This window comes from Schistocerca nitens, chromosome 1, assembly GCF_023898315.1.
Source record: "Schistocerca nitens isolate TAMUIC-IGC-003100 chromosome 1, iqSchNite1.1, whole genome shotgun sequence".
NCBI classification, from domain to species: Eukaryota; Metazoa; Arthropoda; class Insecta; order Orthoptera; family Acrididae; genus Schistocerca; species Schistocerca nitens.
Window position 1 is genome coordinate 251,452,812 of NC_064614.1, and position 16,829 is coordinate 251,469,640.

Here is a 16,829-nt window from a genome sequence, read left to right on the forward strand (position 1 = left end):
AAGAGGGTATAAAGCAAGAGTAAACTGTGAATTATGGAAACAATAAAAGCAAGAGTACAAGAAAGTGCAAATAACCTCAAAGAAATGTGAAGTCCACCAAACTAAATGAATTTTCTGAAGTATTACAGAAATGGGAAGTCACAAAAGTAAGCAATGGGTAAGCCAAACAGAAGAAAGTTACAATATAAATTGCCTCTCTTAATATACATTCAAGGTTACTTTAGCAAGAAATAGATACATGGATTGTAAAGTTTCTATAATATGCAGATATTGTCCTCATTTTCAAATTAGATGTCCATTTCTTTTCCTCAGCTGAACAGCTAAAACTCAATACTCACTTGTTTCCATTGCTGAGCTTGTTGAGGGCATCACGAGATATAACATGTCCACATATCAGTCTCATTGGTGGATTTGATTCTGTACTCTGTTGCCTTAGGATAGGGCATGCAAACACAGAATGGTAGCGACTCTCTTGCCCCAAGTCTATTTCTATCTGTTGGAAAAAATAATAAAAAAGTAATAAATATTACTTTTGTTTCTCAAACATAGTTACTAAAATTTTTAATTGGTACTGCATATTACTTGAATGTTTTGGGGAATTTCAGGTATCCTTTTTTAAATATTGTAGGCAATATTAAACAATCTCCTCTAACAAACAGCACTGGTTTGAAATATATAACACTTCAGGTATAAGAAATTCATTCGATGGTGGACTTTTCACCAAGGAACTAAGCCCCATCTGATGACATCAACTTCCTCCAGTTTTGTTCATCTCATTAAAAAACTCACATATAACAATACACCAATTATGTTATGTTTAACATACACTTGTCATATATACTCCACTGTATACACTAAATACAATGTACAAAACTTGGACAAAGCCATTGTAAAAACTAGCCCAATATGGAGTTTTGCACGATGGCATTGTGAGAGTTTTGCTGTCAACTGAAGCTGACAGGGACCACCCACACTTTTAAGAACTTGGGGATTCTTTGTTCGAAAACATATTCAATTGATTTTTAGCCAAAATTCTAATAGTGCAGATGTTACAGTACATGACTGATTTGTAGAGAGATCAAAATATGTTTTTACGAGAAATTATTCCAAAAGAATGTATTACACATATTTGAAAATTATGTCATTCAGTAATGTGTAGAATTGATATTGTAAGAAAGCAGAGCTACTCTATTTTTATTTACTAATCCCTTAGTGAGTAGTATTACAGAATGCTTTTACATATGTAACATCCTTACATCTAAAATGGAACAGCAAACTGCAGTAACCTATTAACATTCTTAAGCAGCTTTACACTGGTAATTACTCCACAGTGCAATCTATTCTTTCAGAAAATAATTACTACTTGGCAGAAACTCTCTCTCTCTCTCTCTCTCTCTCTCTCTCTCTCTCTCTCTGTGTGTGTGTGTGTGTGTGTGTGTGTGTGTGTGTGTGTGTGTTTAAAGGAAATATATAATTCTGACTACTTGGATCGGCCCACCACAAATTCCTCTCCTGTGCCAACCTCTTTATGTCAGAGTAGCACTTGCACCCAATGCCCACAATTATTTGTTGGATATATTCCAATCCCTGTCTTCCCTTACAGTTTCACCTTCTACAGGTTCCTCAAGTCCCTTGGAAGTTATTGCTTTATGTCTTGACACATGTTCTATCATCTGAACCCTTCATCCTGTCAATTTTTTCCACCATGTTCCTCTCCTTGCTGATTTTATGGAGAACTACTTGATTTATCTTATCTGTTCAACTAATTTTCAAAATCCTCCTATAACACCATATCTCAACACTTCAATTCTCTACTTTTCCAACTTTCTCAAAGTTAACTTCCAGGCAATGCTGTGTTCCAAATGAACATTCTCAAAAATGTCTCTCTCTTATTTAGTCTTGTGTTTAACACTAGTAACTTCTTTTTGCCAGGAATGTTCTCTTTGCCTATGATAAGTCTGCTTCTTATATCCTCCTCGCTTTGTCTGTCATGCATAATTTTCTTCAGTGCATAAGCTGTTAAACCGACTAAACAATAGTTATCACACTTATCTGCCCTTCCTATTTTTGGGATAGTGTGGATCATATTTTTCCGAAAGTCCGATGGAATGTCTCCACTGACAGATTATACAAACCGACTTGAATAGTCATTTGATTGTCAGTTCCCCAATGATATTAGATATTCCAAATGAATGTTTTCTATGTCTGCCACTTAATTTGACTGCGGGTCTTCCAAAGCTGTACTGAACTCTGGCTCTAATACTAGATCCCCAATGTCTTCCATTTGAATCTCATTTCTTCTTCTATCAGATTATGAAAAAGTCCCTCCCCCTCATTGTAAATGCCTTCAACTACACACTCTCTTTGTGTTTAACAGTGGGGAATTGTGAATGACAATACGGAAAGGATAGATTGCTACATACCACAGAGGAGGCACATGCTCAATATTTTTAGCTTTAAGACAAAGTACACACACACACACACACACACACACACACACACACACACACACACACACACACACAAAGCATCTGCATGCGAAAGCCCAACTCTGTCGTGCCCGTGAATGTATGTGCATTTTCTACTTCAGAAGGAGGACTTTGTCTGAAAGTTTAACTATTCAGCATTCTTTTTCATTGTGCCTGTCTCCAACTCAATGCCTCACCTTTGTGACAACTAGCAATTTATCCTTTCCATATTATTGTTATTCCACCCTGGACTTTCCACTGTTAGAATTGTGAATAAAACTGTTCAAATAGTCACACAAATCCAACAAGTTTGGCAAGTGGTGACAAATTGCGTGGTCACTTTGTTAACTACTTACATTAGCCATTTATGCTATCCACATTCAGAGTGTCAGTTTATTGTAACATCCTCTACACATTTTATTCCGCTATCACATAACTAATGAGGAGGTATTGAATAGAATTGGAGAGAAGAGAAATTTGTGGCACAACTTGAATAGGAGAAGGGATTGGTTGGTGGGGCATATTCTGAGGCATCAAGGGATCACAAGTTTAGTATTGGAGGGCAGCGTGGAGGGTAAAAATCGTAGAGGGAAACCAAGAGATGAATATACTAAACAGATTCAGAAGGATGTAGGTTGAAGTAGATACTGGGAGATGATGAAGCTTGCACAGGATAGAGTAGCATGGAGAGCTGCATCAAACCAGTCTCAGACTGAAGCCCACAACAACAACAATAGTTATTTTTAAGCAAAAACTATCAGAGTCATTCTCAAGTATCCATGACACAAACAGATTCAACCACACATTTGGGAACCACAAATATGTTGCCATTATACCACCACCACTACGACCAACACCACTGCAGCAGCAGCTGCAGGAGGAGGAGGAGGAGGAGGAGGAGGAGGAGGAGGAGGAGGAGGAACCACCTATAAAAACCTATTTTACATACGAATATGTATTATGCCATGCTTGGCCATTCCATGCCAAGTGGTCTAATTTCGGAACAAATTCCTGCGTGACTGTCGTGGATTTTGCTGTAATTTTGTGTGAACATTTTTATGGGTTCCCACTGAATTGGTAAAGTTTTACTTTGGCCAGTTTAATACTTCCAGAAATACAGTCCTTTGTTTCAGCTATCCAATGTGTGCCCATGAGTTTTCAGCAACTTTGAGACAATATCTCTGGCAATATTTTCTAGAAAGAAACTAAACTAGGTCATCTTGTACAAACTTCAGTAGTCTCTTAAGCAAAATAGTAAGAAAGGGTTTCCAGGCTAATTTTCATAAAGATAATTTGAAGCAAAGTCACCAAAAAAACTGACACCTGAAAAAATGTGAAGTTTAGTTTTCTATATCTCCAAAAGTAACTGTGGGATACACCTAAAACTTTGCATGTAATAACTTAGCAATATAAAGTCATAGAAAATAAAATTTTATTCTCCTATTGTTTTCCAACAGCTTACAGATTGAGGGCAAAGTTAACAATATTTCTAAATATGCCAACAATGACTATTTTTGGCCCACATTTACAAAGAAGTCTTTTTCAAACTCTTTTAAACAGTTTTCACTAGAAAGACCATGTTCTAAACCACCTAAAAACTATATTTGATTTTGCAATGTGACCATATGTATTTCTAAAAAAATAATGACAAGGTGGATGTGTACTGAAAATGGACCGATATTCAGCTGGCCCTTATTAAATATGACACCTTTTACTATGTTCTACAATAACTGTTTAATACTCTCTGTGGAAGATGATATCAAAAGTCCTGATGGCAAGGAAATGGGCTTGAGTCAGAAATACTGCAAGTAACTACCATTGTCTCTTTTTAAAAAAAAAAAAAAAAAAAAAAAAAAAAAAATCTCTATAGCATTCAGCTCTACAAAATTCTTTTTATAAAACATGAAATAAGATATGGAATCCAATAAAAAGAATAGTTTTCTTTTGTGGCTCTGATAATTTGAGATAATCAGATTTAAAAAATTGTAATGTTTTGGGTTCTGTCTTATCAAAATGTCTTCCCAAACCCATCAGTGATATAATCTGGCTGGCAGTATAGTTTTCCTCATGACATTCTACAGTGAATTAACAGAATCTATAGAAAATTCAAGCAGCTTGACGTAAACATAAGGTTAGGATCCTAAAGGAAATCCCTTCTAGCTTTGGCCTCTGACACTTATAGAAACATATCGTATCAGCAGCTTGCGATCCTGTGTAAAGAAACCCTTATCGGATTTGGGAACCTGTGGCACAACTATCAGGTGTGGTCCCTTTGGTGATGAGGATGCTTGTTTTCTCACTTCAAAAGGATACAGCAGTACAGCCACTATACGGTATTTACTCAATCTAAGGCGCACTTTTTTTCCGGTTTTGTAATCCAAAAAACCGCCTGCGGCTTAGAATCGAGTACAAAGTAAGCGGAAGTTTTGAAAAATGTTGGTAGGTGCCACCGCAACTAACTTCTGCCATAGAATATATGTAGCGCTACACAGGCATGCTTTGCAGGCACAAAGATAAATACGGACGCTAAAACCTCTGCGTCAGTAAAAAAAAAAAAGGTGGAAAACGAGCTTTTTCCTCCGCCCTGAGTTTCGACCACTGCATTTTAATACATTATCCAACGAAGGAAATACAAATTTCGTACTGTTCATCTTCGAACGTAGCAGCTTTTCAATGTACTACGAAAATCCGACTAGCAAGCCTGTTTGGGATGTTTGTCAATATGGGAAACTCTACGTTCTGATTTTTTGCCTACCTGTGAGAAGAGATGGTTGCTAATAGGAACTTTTGTGAATTGTGAATCACATGCAGTATTCTCTTCACCATACGAATAACACGAATATAAACATTTTGTCCTGTCTGCCTAATAAACTACGAAACTAGACTGAGACAACAGCAAACGCGGAAGGCTACACATATAGTGTCATGTTTATATTCGTATTATTCTTATGCCTAATAGTGATACAGTCAGAAATGAAGCACGGCAATTGACTAGATTTTAAAATCTAAGATGACTTTAATTTAGGTGCAGAATGTAATGTACTAAAAGAGGCGTCTGCAAAGATTTTCAAACAGAGAAAAATTTTCGCTAATCTCTCGTTAAGAACATCTTCTATCATATGCAGTCTATTATTTGGTTCTTGTTGGTCATTATCAAAGAAAGCAGCAGTGTAAGTAACAACAAATAGCAGTCTCCTGCCATTGTTTCGCTAATGAGACGATAATTGTAAGCGGCGGTACCGTGCACAAAAGCAAGCCATGCAGCGAGCGGCAACAGGCCGTAAACACTCATTATCAGAAAGCGACAAACAATGCATGGCACAATACAGTAATGCATTTTCAGCTTAGAGTGACGTAAACACCTATAACAAAGATAACGGCACTTATCACATCAAAGAAAAATAAGCAATCAATTCAAACCAGACGAAGCATGTGAAAAAGGAAGGGTACCCGTATAAATACGGACGGAGCGCCTAACGCATAGCAATGGCTACCTGGTAAAGCTTAACTGCTAAGCTTACGACTCGAACCAAATTTCTGTAGCTGTATCGTCATTCATTCGACCTAAATTGTCTCATATTATAATGGACCAACTTTGTTTCGATTTGGAGGTGCAGCCTAAAATTTTTCTCTCACCTTGAATTTCAAGTCTCAAATTTCAGGTGCAGCTTAGATTTGGGAAAAAAATTTTTCCTTGATTTAGAGTCTCATTTTTCAGGTGCGGCTTAGATTCGAATGTGGCTTAGATTCGAGTAAATATGGTAAATCATACCAGCACATTTATACAATTTTTCATGTGTACACTAAGGTTCCACATTAATGACAAACTATCCTAACACAAAAGTGTGCTATACCTTAAACCAGAATTACTAGCACAGTAGTAGCATTACACAGTAAAAGGACATACTAATAATTCTCTACAATATGAATACATCCCAAAAAAATGTCAGGAAGACTGCTGTGAACTACACAAAAATTTTCACAATGCGACAGTGATGTAAAACCAGCAGGCTATTTATACGACGTGTGCTGCAACTGTTATGTAACAATTTTACTATCATACCATGATCCCCGCTGCCTTGGTAACACACAGTGAAATTGCAAAGTTTATAACCAGTTTGATTCTGTAGTTATAGCAGAAAAAGAGACTAAAATATGTCACAAAGAGACACGACAAAAGACACCCTTTTTTTCAAGTTTTTCGAGTTATTTGAACTTTTATCTCACTTCCTAGTGATGAAGACTTTTGCTGTTGGCTTCTCCAGATAGTACCAAACAATTGTAGAACACAATAAAAGATGTCAAATTTGAGTACCAGCACAACATGGGACCATTTTCAATACATCTCCACCTTTTCATTGTTTTTTAGGGCTTTTGTGCTCACATTTCAAAACCAAATATAGTTTTTAGGTGGTTTAAAGGTTCTTTCTAATGAAAATGGTTAGTTTTCAGAGTGACTTTTTTGTGAAAGTGGGCAAAAAACAGCCATTTTTTTAAAAAAAAAAATTGCCACCTTTGCCCTCAATTTATCAGTAGTACGAAAATTAAATTTTATATTCGCAGACCTTGTATTGATAAGTTATTATGCAAAATGTTTCAGTTTTATCATACAGTTACTTCCAGATATATAAAAAATGACTAAACTCCATTTTTTTTCCAACCGCCTACTTTTGTGGCCAACTTTGCTTCAAATTATCCTTAAACAAATCCTCCAAGAAATCATCTTTTATTATTTCACTTAAGAAAGTGCAAAAAAGTTGCACACTGACCTAGTTTTCTGATGATCTAGTTTTGCTTCTCTCAAGTAAATATTACCACAAATGACTATACAGTATCTCCAGTAGTATTGAATTAATCATTATGAAACTTTACCAATGTTCGCTGGGAACATGTGCTATTGTTAATACACGATTTTATCAAAATCTGTGATGGTCATGCAGGAGCCTTTGGACCACTTGGCATGCAATGACCCAGTTAATACTGAATCTCACATCACTTGTTACACAAAAATTATTTCATCGATGCCATATAACCTTTATTTCAGCCTGTCTATAAAATAAGAGATCTTGACAATATTATGAAAAGGATAAATTGGTCACAGACAGGCACAACAAAATTACTTCTAAACAAGTAAGCTTTCACCCATGAGACCTTCGTCTGAATTAAACACACACACACACACACACACACACACACACACACACGACTGCTGTCTCTGGCTGCTTAACCAGGTGGTGGGGGTAAGGGAGGAGGCTGGGGCAGGAAGGTGGAGGGATAGCAGGTGAGGGGTGGGGGACAGTAAAGTGCTTCTCGCGAGAAGATCATGGGGGAGGTGGAGAGAGGGTAGGGCAGCTAGGCGCAATCAGGAGATTAGACGGAGGGAAATGGGGGGGGGGGGGGGGGGAGTGGCAAAAGAGAGAAGTAAAGAGACTGGGGGTGCATTGGTGGAATAGATGCCTGTGTAATGCTGGAGTGGGAATAGGAAAGGGGACAGGTGGATGAAGGACCGTGACAACAAATGTTGAAGGATATATTGCGGGGAGAGCTCCCACTACACAGTTCAAAAAGCTGGTGTTGACAGGAAGGATCTAGATGGCACAGACTGTGAAGCAGTCACTGAAAGGAAGAACTTGTGTCAGACAGCATGCTCAGCAACTGGGTGGTCCAGCTGTTTCTTAGTTACAGTTTTTCAGTGTCCATTCACGAAGACAAACAGCTTGTTAGTTGTCATGCTTACGTAGAACAAAGCACAGTGGTTGCAACGTAGCTTGTAGATTTTGGAGACTGGTTTCAGAGGCAGCCCAGCCTTTGATGAGATATGAGATGCTTGTGACAGAACTGGACTAAGTGGTGGTGGGAGGATGTACAGGACAGGTCTTGCATAAGTCCATTACAAGGATATGAACCATGAGGCAAGTGGTTGGGAGCAGGAGTTGTATAGGGATGGAAGAGAATATTGGGTAGGTTGGGGGGGCAGCAAAATACCACTGTGGGAGGGGTGCGAAGAATAGTTGGAAGGACACTCCTCATTCCAGGGCACGACAAGAGATAGACAAAACCCTGGCAGAGAATGTGATTCAGTTGCTCCAGTCCTGGGTGCTACTGAGTCACAAGTCATATGGTGAGACTTTGGTAGCTGGTGGGTGACTGGAAAGATAAGGCATGAGAGGTCTGTTTTTGAAAAAGTTGGGAAAGTAAAGATGGTCCGTGAAGGCCTCAGTGAGACCCTTGCTATATTTCAAGAGGGACTGCTCGTCGCAATAAATGTGACAGCCATGGGTAGCTAGGCTGTCTAGGAGGGACTTCATGTATGGAATGGGTGGCAGTTGTGGAAGTGAAGGTATTGCTGGTGGTTAGGAGGTTTAATATGGATGGAGATACTGATGTAGCCATCTTTGAGGTGGAGATCAACATCAAGCACTTTACCGTCTCCCACCTGTGTCCTGCTATCCCGTCCCTCCCCAGTGTCCTCCAAAACCCCACCATCCAGATTGCTTCTCCCATCATGCACTGTTGCTGGCAGTCAGACCTCGGCAGCCCGACAGAGTGGTCTTGTGTGTGTGTGTGTGTGTGTGTGTGTGTGTGTGTTTTGTCCAATTCAAAAGGTCTTTTGGCTGAAAGCTTACTTGTTTAGCAACCATTTTGTTGTGGCTGTCTGCAGCTCAGCATATCCACTATATGGTGAGCAGTAATGTATCCCTTTCATAATATTGTCTTTATCCCATCCTGGATTTTCCATTGTTTGAAACTGGATATCTTTTCAGTTTCCTTTACGCATCTTACTTTCAATTTAACCCCAACATAGTGTTTGGATAGAACTTCCTGTCAAATCATTCATCAGCCACAGAAGCAATAAAATGCAAGAGAGATGTTGAAAGATATAGAAATTATAATGTATTTTATCAGAGAGGCCTGAAATGCAATGTAAAGAATTAAAAAGTCTACTCAAAGGTGTATGGAAATTTATGTCACTTAAATGTGACTCAGATTCACAAACACTACATGAATTTCATAAACTTACAGGTAATTCATCTTTTCCATTCCAAATCCCTGTGACCTGTCTCTGCTGCATAACTTGCTTTATGTTGAGTAGAGCTGGCAGTGCTGTACATCCAGCATTCACACTGTTAAGAAGCAACATTAAATAATTGTTAACATCACTATCACGATTCAGCAATGTGCATAAAGCTTTCTTTAGGTTGTCAACAAATATTTTACATCAAAATTGGCAATAAAAATGACTTAACTGAAAAACAAGAAACTTGGAAAGAAAGTTTTTATACAAAAGAGTTATTCTAAAGGCAAACACCTTATGTAAAAATTAACTGCAAACTATGTACCTCTCTTTCTGATTTTGTGGTATCCTCTAATTTTTTATGCAAATGTAAAATTTAACTATAATTCAGAAACACTGTATGCATTTCATCAACATATAACTCACCACACAGATTAAGAACAGCCAAGTGACATGACACCATCCCTGCCTTAGTATTCATTTTTAGAAATACATACTTTCCAAGCAGTGCTCTTGATTTGTGACAGTATGCACCAATACCAGTATCTCTGATGAATAAAAAAATTCAGAACTGCAGCGTTTGAGGTGTGGCGTGATAAAATTTTACTTTTTACCGGTACAAATGTTGTATTCAACCTTTTAAAATACCCAGGAAAGTGTTAAAACTACATTTTAAGAAGTCTAAATTTCAAACCCAACCCCCTTCCCAGAAGGTCACAGTAATAGAATCCTTTAAAAAAATTACAAATCAAGCAGTGCTTGGACGCACTCATTCTATTGTTTGATTATAACATTTATAGGAGTCTCCAGCTCTGCTTGAAATAGATTTTGCACTAACCACTGGTTTATTGGTAAACAATTCAGTACAGCACGCAGCAGAAGCAAATACAACATCTGATCTTTATGACACTAAATGTGGTCAAAGCATCATACATGTAAACAAAATGCACATATAGGTAACCCATTCTACAATGAATCTGTGTATGGAAGGAGAATTTGTCACCAGGAAAGAATCATTATACTAAAAACTGAGTCTACACTGTTGTTATAATGTAAACATTGAATGCTTGAAATACTACTGTAAATGTATGCAATACAAAAACTTTAATTTTGTTTTGTCAGTTATCTCACTTATCCGGTTTTATACCAAAGTAAAATATTTTCAATTTTGTGTACAGGTGTAAGACTCTGAAGCAGCCATTCAATCAGCTGACGCCAGACAATTAACAGTCTCATTTGTTTTCATCATTTTCAATATTTGTTTATACAAAAAAACAAAGATGCTGTGACTTACCAAGCACTTTATCGTTCGGTAAGTCACAGCATCTTTGTTTTTTTATATACATTTTTCCCACGTGGAATGTTTCCCTCTATTATATTCAATATTTGTTTAACATCATACATGTAAATACATGAGAAAAACACAAAAGCAACAGCATTTGTGAAAAAAAAGTACCGAGTTTTGAACTGTTAATGTCATAATAAAACTGGAGGAAATATTCATCATCCACATTTAATAAGAGTTTTAGTAAATACCACTAGAACAATAAATAAAAAATACTGTTTATTCCTTGTTTTGGTACAAGCGCAAAATCCCTTACTTTGAGATACTTTTGCAGAAAATACTGTTTTGTTATGGTTGCTGACTGTGTGTTCCTCAAAAACAATGCAGTTGCCTATTATGGTCAAAACTGTAATTATTTCTATTTTTTGTGCAAGTTAGAATTCATAATTGTGCATCTACATCTTCATGGATACTCTGCAAATCACATTTAAGTGCCTGGCAGAGGGTTCATCAAACCACCTTCACAATTCTCTATTATTCCAATCTCATATAGTGCACGGAAAGAATGAACACCTACATCTTTCTGTACGAGCTCTGATTTCCCTTATTTTATTGTGGCGATTGTTCCGCCCTATGTAGGTCGGTGTCAACAAAATATTTTCACATTCGGAGGAGAAAGTTGGTGATTGGAATTTCGTGAGAAGATTCCGTCGCAACGAAAAACGCCTTTCTTTTAATGATTTTCAGCTCAAATCCTGTATCATTTCTGTGACACACTCTCCCATATTTTGCGATAATACAAAACGTGCTGCCTTTCTGTGAACTTTTTCGATGTACTCCGTCAGTCCTACCTGGTAAGGATCCCACACCACGCAGCAGTATTCTAAAAGAGGATGGACAAGCACAGAGCAGGCAGTCTCCTTAGTAGTGTCCTGCCAATAAAATGCGGCCTTTGGTTAGCCTTCCCCACAACATTTTGTATGTGTTCTTTCCAATTTAAGTTGTTCGTAATTGTAATACCTAGATATTTAGTTGAATTTATGGCTTTTAGATTAGACTGATTTATCATGTAACCAAAGTCTAACGAGTTCCTTTTAGCACTCATGTGGATGACCTCTCACTTTTCGTTATTTAGGGTCAACATTACACATCTCAACAAAAGTGTGGAATATCACAGAGTTTACTACAATGACTTCTCATAGTACACCCACTGAGGTTTGTACAGTACTTTATTAACAAAAAAAACATAATTCCTTCTGAAAACAAGAATGATTTTGATTAGTTACAAAACATCATTACAAAACAAAGCAGGCCCTCTCCTATGTTTACACCTTGAAAACAAAAATAGTGAAATCTTTATCTCATGTTGATGATAATCATTATTTAGTAGAGAGTGTAGTGATTTGAGAATTTCTGTGTAAATTCTACAACCACTCAGTCTTCTACCATCTCGAACACACGATATTCTGGATATGAGTGTGGGATGGTGCAACCCTACCTACTGCACGTTACATGTTTGTGTGTGCAGGTTTAAAATCAGTCACGGGAAGAAAGTAGACGCGGTGGTCAGACGGCACCAACAAGTACCTGTCAGGCAATTCATAGATGTTTTAGTGAGTCTGTAAGGATGAACCATGGAGTTTATATGCAACTCTGTGCTTATTGTGTCACTGACTATTGTTATTAAAACAAGAATAGTTGAAAAAGTACTCTTCCGAACTCTTGACACAACCTTGTTAGAGGCAAGACTCATTTTATGATTCACGTTAAGAAAGATCATGGTATCCAAGCCAACATTCTTTTAACTGTAATTCAATTTGTTTTTAACGTCCGACTGTACGAGAGACTTGTAGGAAAGTGAAATTTTTATTGTGTATGGAGGTCAAATACATTGTTAGTTGACAAAAAGTAAAGTTTGTATGTCTACTTATTTCATAAGCAGAAAGAGTCTAAAAATTCCTGTAGCAAGCATTATTAGACGGTGAAGAAGTCAAGAGGGTTTACAGCAGCCGGCTATTCAGTACAGAAGAGTGGCTGCAAATTCCAAGTAAGTCATCTCATAAAGAAGTGGAAGGTGGTTTGGGGGAATAAGCACATATAACCCAGATCCACACTCACACTTTAAGTCGTCAGAGTTCATCCACTATGTGCATATACTCTGGATGAGACCATCGATCTTGAGGTATAAGGTCCCACTCCTCAATGGCAGCTTCAGTGAAGTCCTGAAGATTGCCAAGGGGATTCGAATGCGGTGTAATGGCCACCTTCAACAGGTCCCATGCATGCTCAACTGCATCATGTATGGGGACTTTGCTGGCCACCACATTAGGCTGATGTTGCATCTCTGAAGATACCGAGACACTGCTAAAGTACAGTGCAGGTCTTGCATTGTCATTGACTAGGATGAAGCTGTCACTGGCTTTACATCTGTAGGGCCTCACAATTGTTTGTAGTACTTCCTGCAGGTATTTGGAAACAGTCAAATCGCTGTAGATCAGAACTGAGGGGTCCGCCGTCCCATCGTTATTGTCATCCAGAACATTACACTTCCAACTGCAAACAGACGGACTTCCTGAACTTATCAGCATTCCTAGTGTCATCTAGTTCTTCGTCAATCCTTAAGATGTCTAGTGTCCAGTAAAAAACCAATCCTGTTCTCATCAGCAAACATGACATTACTCCACTCTACAATGGTCCACTGTTGATGTGTCAGACTCCAGGTCCTTTGACTGAATTGGTTCCATTGGTTCAGTGCAAAACTTCTCACTGATCTTCTGGAATGAAGACCACCCTGATGCAATCTTCTACACATTATTTGGTCTGAGATACGAATCCCTGTTGTGCAGGAGACATCATTTCCAATATTTCTGGCAGTTGGTGTCAGGTGCCTGCGAGCTGACAGTTGGAGGCAACGATCCTGCATTGGTGTTGTCGTATGAGGATGATCACTGCGAGGTCTACTGTTCACATTTCCCATCTCTCTGTGCTTTCTTCACACCCTAGACAAACCACTTTGAGTGACAAGTAACCGATCAGCAACATCTTACTGTGTATGACCAGCTGAAAGTAAAGCCACCATCCTGACCCTATAAAAGTGATGTATGCCTCTACGTGGAATGTTACTGCAGTGCTGTATACAAACTGAATGAAGCAGTTCCTGATACTGGACTTCTTGCGATGTGCCACTGTGGTAGTGGTATGTTTACATGACTGGGAAATGGCCACACTCATGTCAGTAGTAAATATCATCCAGTGCATGGGCTCTAACTGGATAAAACATGAAGTGCCTAGGTTTATGAGATCTCTAGTAATCATAGACTACATTTTACGACAGTATTCCAAACTACAGTTGAGCAGGGTATTTTGTACATTATCACAACATTCATCATTTGGAGCAAAGTTCCAAACAACACTAACACTTGTGAAACCTGCATCATCTAGAAAAAACTGCCCCAATGAATCTAAACAGTGTACCAAACAATTGAAGACTGCAGAATGATGGAATACACGTGGCTGTAGCAGTGCTCTCTCTTGAATGATAAGGACGATCAATGTCAAACCCATCATCATCATCATCATCATCATCAAGCTCAGTTAATGGACAGTGTTAAAAGTAAAAACATGGAAGCTATCAGTCTTTGAGAAATGGGCTTGTCACAATGTGACAATTTGAATATGTAGAGACAACAGTAAGCACTATGATTTGAAGCTGGATATTTTGCTTATTACAGTTACCTTAACCATTAGACTATCTGAGCAGGCCACCAGATCCAGCTTAAAGTTTCATTGTCACTAATGTTTCCTCCACATCTGATTTCTGAGCACAATAATAAAATGTTCTCCCACGAGGTATATGGGAAGAGCTCCAATGGGGGAAAGGTGAGCATTGTGGCTTACCCTACCACAAGGAGTACATGTGAAATGAATTAAATACACTGAAATTTAATTCATTCCATAACATTTTGGTACATGCACAGAATGCTGCTATTATAGTGACAAGCATGTGGAACTAGTTGTAGACGGAGATCACATGGGATGATGAGCAGGTACTGAAGCAGGGAATGTGACTATAGCATGGAATAACTACCATCTTGTCTGTGCAGTCTTAATAAAGTGTACAGATTTCACCACTGTGCTGATTCAGTGTTGAAGCACAACAGTGGATTTGTGCTGTTCAGTAGAGGTTTGACAGGTGGCTAAAGCCTTTGCCCAGAAACTACAAACACATCCACTTACAACTGTCAAATGAATGCCAACACTCATAAGGCAAAATGTTGTTCTGAATGAGACCTGCATTTTACCAGTTCTAGAGTAATAGCGACACATGTTCTGGATTCTATCACAGTATTCACAATCAAACTGTCTGCATTATTGTGCAGCACAATGTATAAGTCCAGAGTGTGATGGGTTTTGGTGTCACTGGATACAAGTAATCATAATTCCTATGTACTGAGAATAATCCGAGTTGCGAGTGCTACGTCAGGGCAATTTTTGAGCCTGAGGAACTGTCTTTCCTTCATGTGATTTTGCAAGTCATATTTCAACACAAAAATGCATGATGACATGACAGACTGTTCAAGTCACTTTCAAAAAACAATAGGTATGACAGAATGAGATTTTCACTCTGCAGCGGAGTGTGCGCTGATATGAAACTTCCTGGCAGATTAAAACTGTGTGCCCGACCAAGACTCGAACTCGGGACCTTTGCCTTTCGTGGGCAAGTGCTCTATCATCTGAGCTACCGAAGCACGACTCACGCCCGGTACTCACAGCTTTACTTCTGCCAGTATCTCATCTCCTACCTTCCAAATTTTACAGAAGCTCTTAATAGGTATGACAGTTTTCACTGCCTTCGTAATCACTATACTTGTTGCCCATTAAGCATGTCTGGCCAATGGTCAATAAGAAGCTTGTTCATTCTCATCCTTAAGCAATCACCAGTGGTTAGTAGACACTCGAACAAACTATGTGGACAGAAATATAGCCAGGCTCACAAACAAGCCATCCGATTCCATGCTGCAATGTACTTAATGTGTTACTGCTGCCTGTGGAGTCTGGACATCATACTAACTTCTCAGTGTCAAAAATTATGTACAGTTCTATAATGCTAATCATTAGTGTATTATCATGAACCCAATCCAAGACATGTCAATTACTTCAGGCACTAATTCTCTCTTGATGTTGCAATTTTACAAATGCCAGCTGTATTTCACAATATACATTCCAAAATGTTTAGTCTTTTCTGAAATGTGACCAGTCCGTCAACTGAACTCACTCAAGAACAAATCAAATAATCTTGACCGACATTGTGCAGAATGAATGCTTTAATGTGATAAACAGTATTTGTGACTGAAGCAAGTTTTGAAATATTCACTGTTTAGTAGCCTGTTATTCTTATTAAGAATTTATCAAACTAGAAAAACGTCACGTAAAACAAAGGTGCACAAGTGGAGCATGCATGTCTTCCACTGCCCAACAAAAAAGCCATCTACAAGGAAACTAGAAAGAGTTGTGTCCTCTGAAAATTACTTACCATACTGTCAATGGGCTATCAACACTTAAACCAAGCAGGGAACACGCATCTCTTGTGAAAACATCTGCTATTTCGACCCACATATTTGGGTCTAACAGATGGCTATATGGAGATTTATCAATACCATGAGGCAGATACAGAAGCATTCCCATTAAGCTTTGGATTTCTGTTAAAGAGAAAAGTGTGAATCAGCCTTAGGAGCAAATGGTATGTCTCTCTTGGAAACAAGTGCACAATAATCTACATATATTCACACACCACCACTAAAATATCTTTTACACTAGTATTAATAGCCCCACCAACATGAGGCACACAGATTTAACGATTTTTGGTTTTGCTTTAGTAACAATTGAGATCACCATCAGGAAGATAATTAATAATTCATGAACGTAACTCCACAGCTTTTATTTTCTCTCTTCTTCTTTACAGGTGTGCTATAAATTAATACATGTTGAATACATGTTGCAACAATAACACAGGTTTGCCATTAGTACTCTACGGTCGAGTGGACTCCCACACTTTGCTGAT

At 38.2% G+C, this 16,829-nt stretch overlaps 1 protein-coding gene across 1 annotated transcript in view; it reads right to left on the bottom strand.

Moving 5' to 3' along the window:
• The window catches only part of LOC126235281 (E3 ubiquitin-protein ligase RMND5A), a 95,434-nt gene that overhangs the window by 11,043 nt on the left and 67,562 nt on the right, over positions 1-16,829 (bottom strand). Inside the window, exons 6-8 of the mRNA XM_049944010.1 lie at positions 16,302-16,467; positions 9,490-9,592; positions 339-493 (exon numbers count right to left, since the gene is read on the bottom strand). Of these exons, the coding sequence (XP_049799967.1) occupies positions 339-493; positions 9,490-9,592; positions 16,302-16,467 (424 nt within the window). The remainder of the gene's footprint in view (positions 1-338; positions 494-9,489; positions 9,593-16,301; positions 16,468-16,829) is intronic.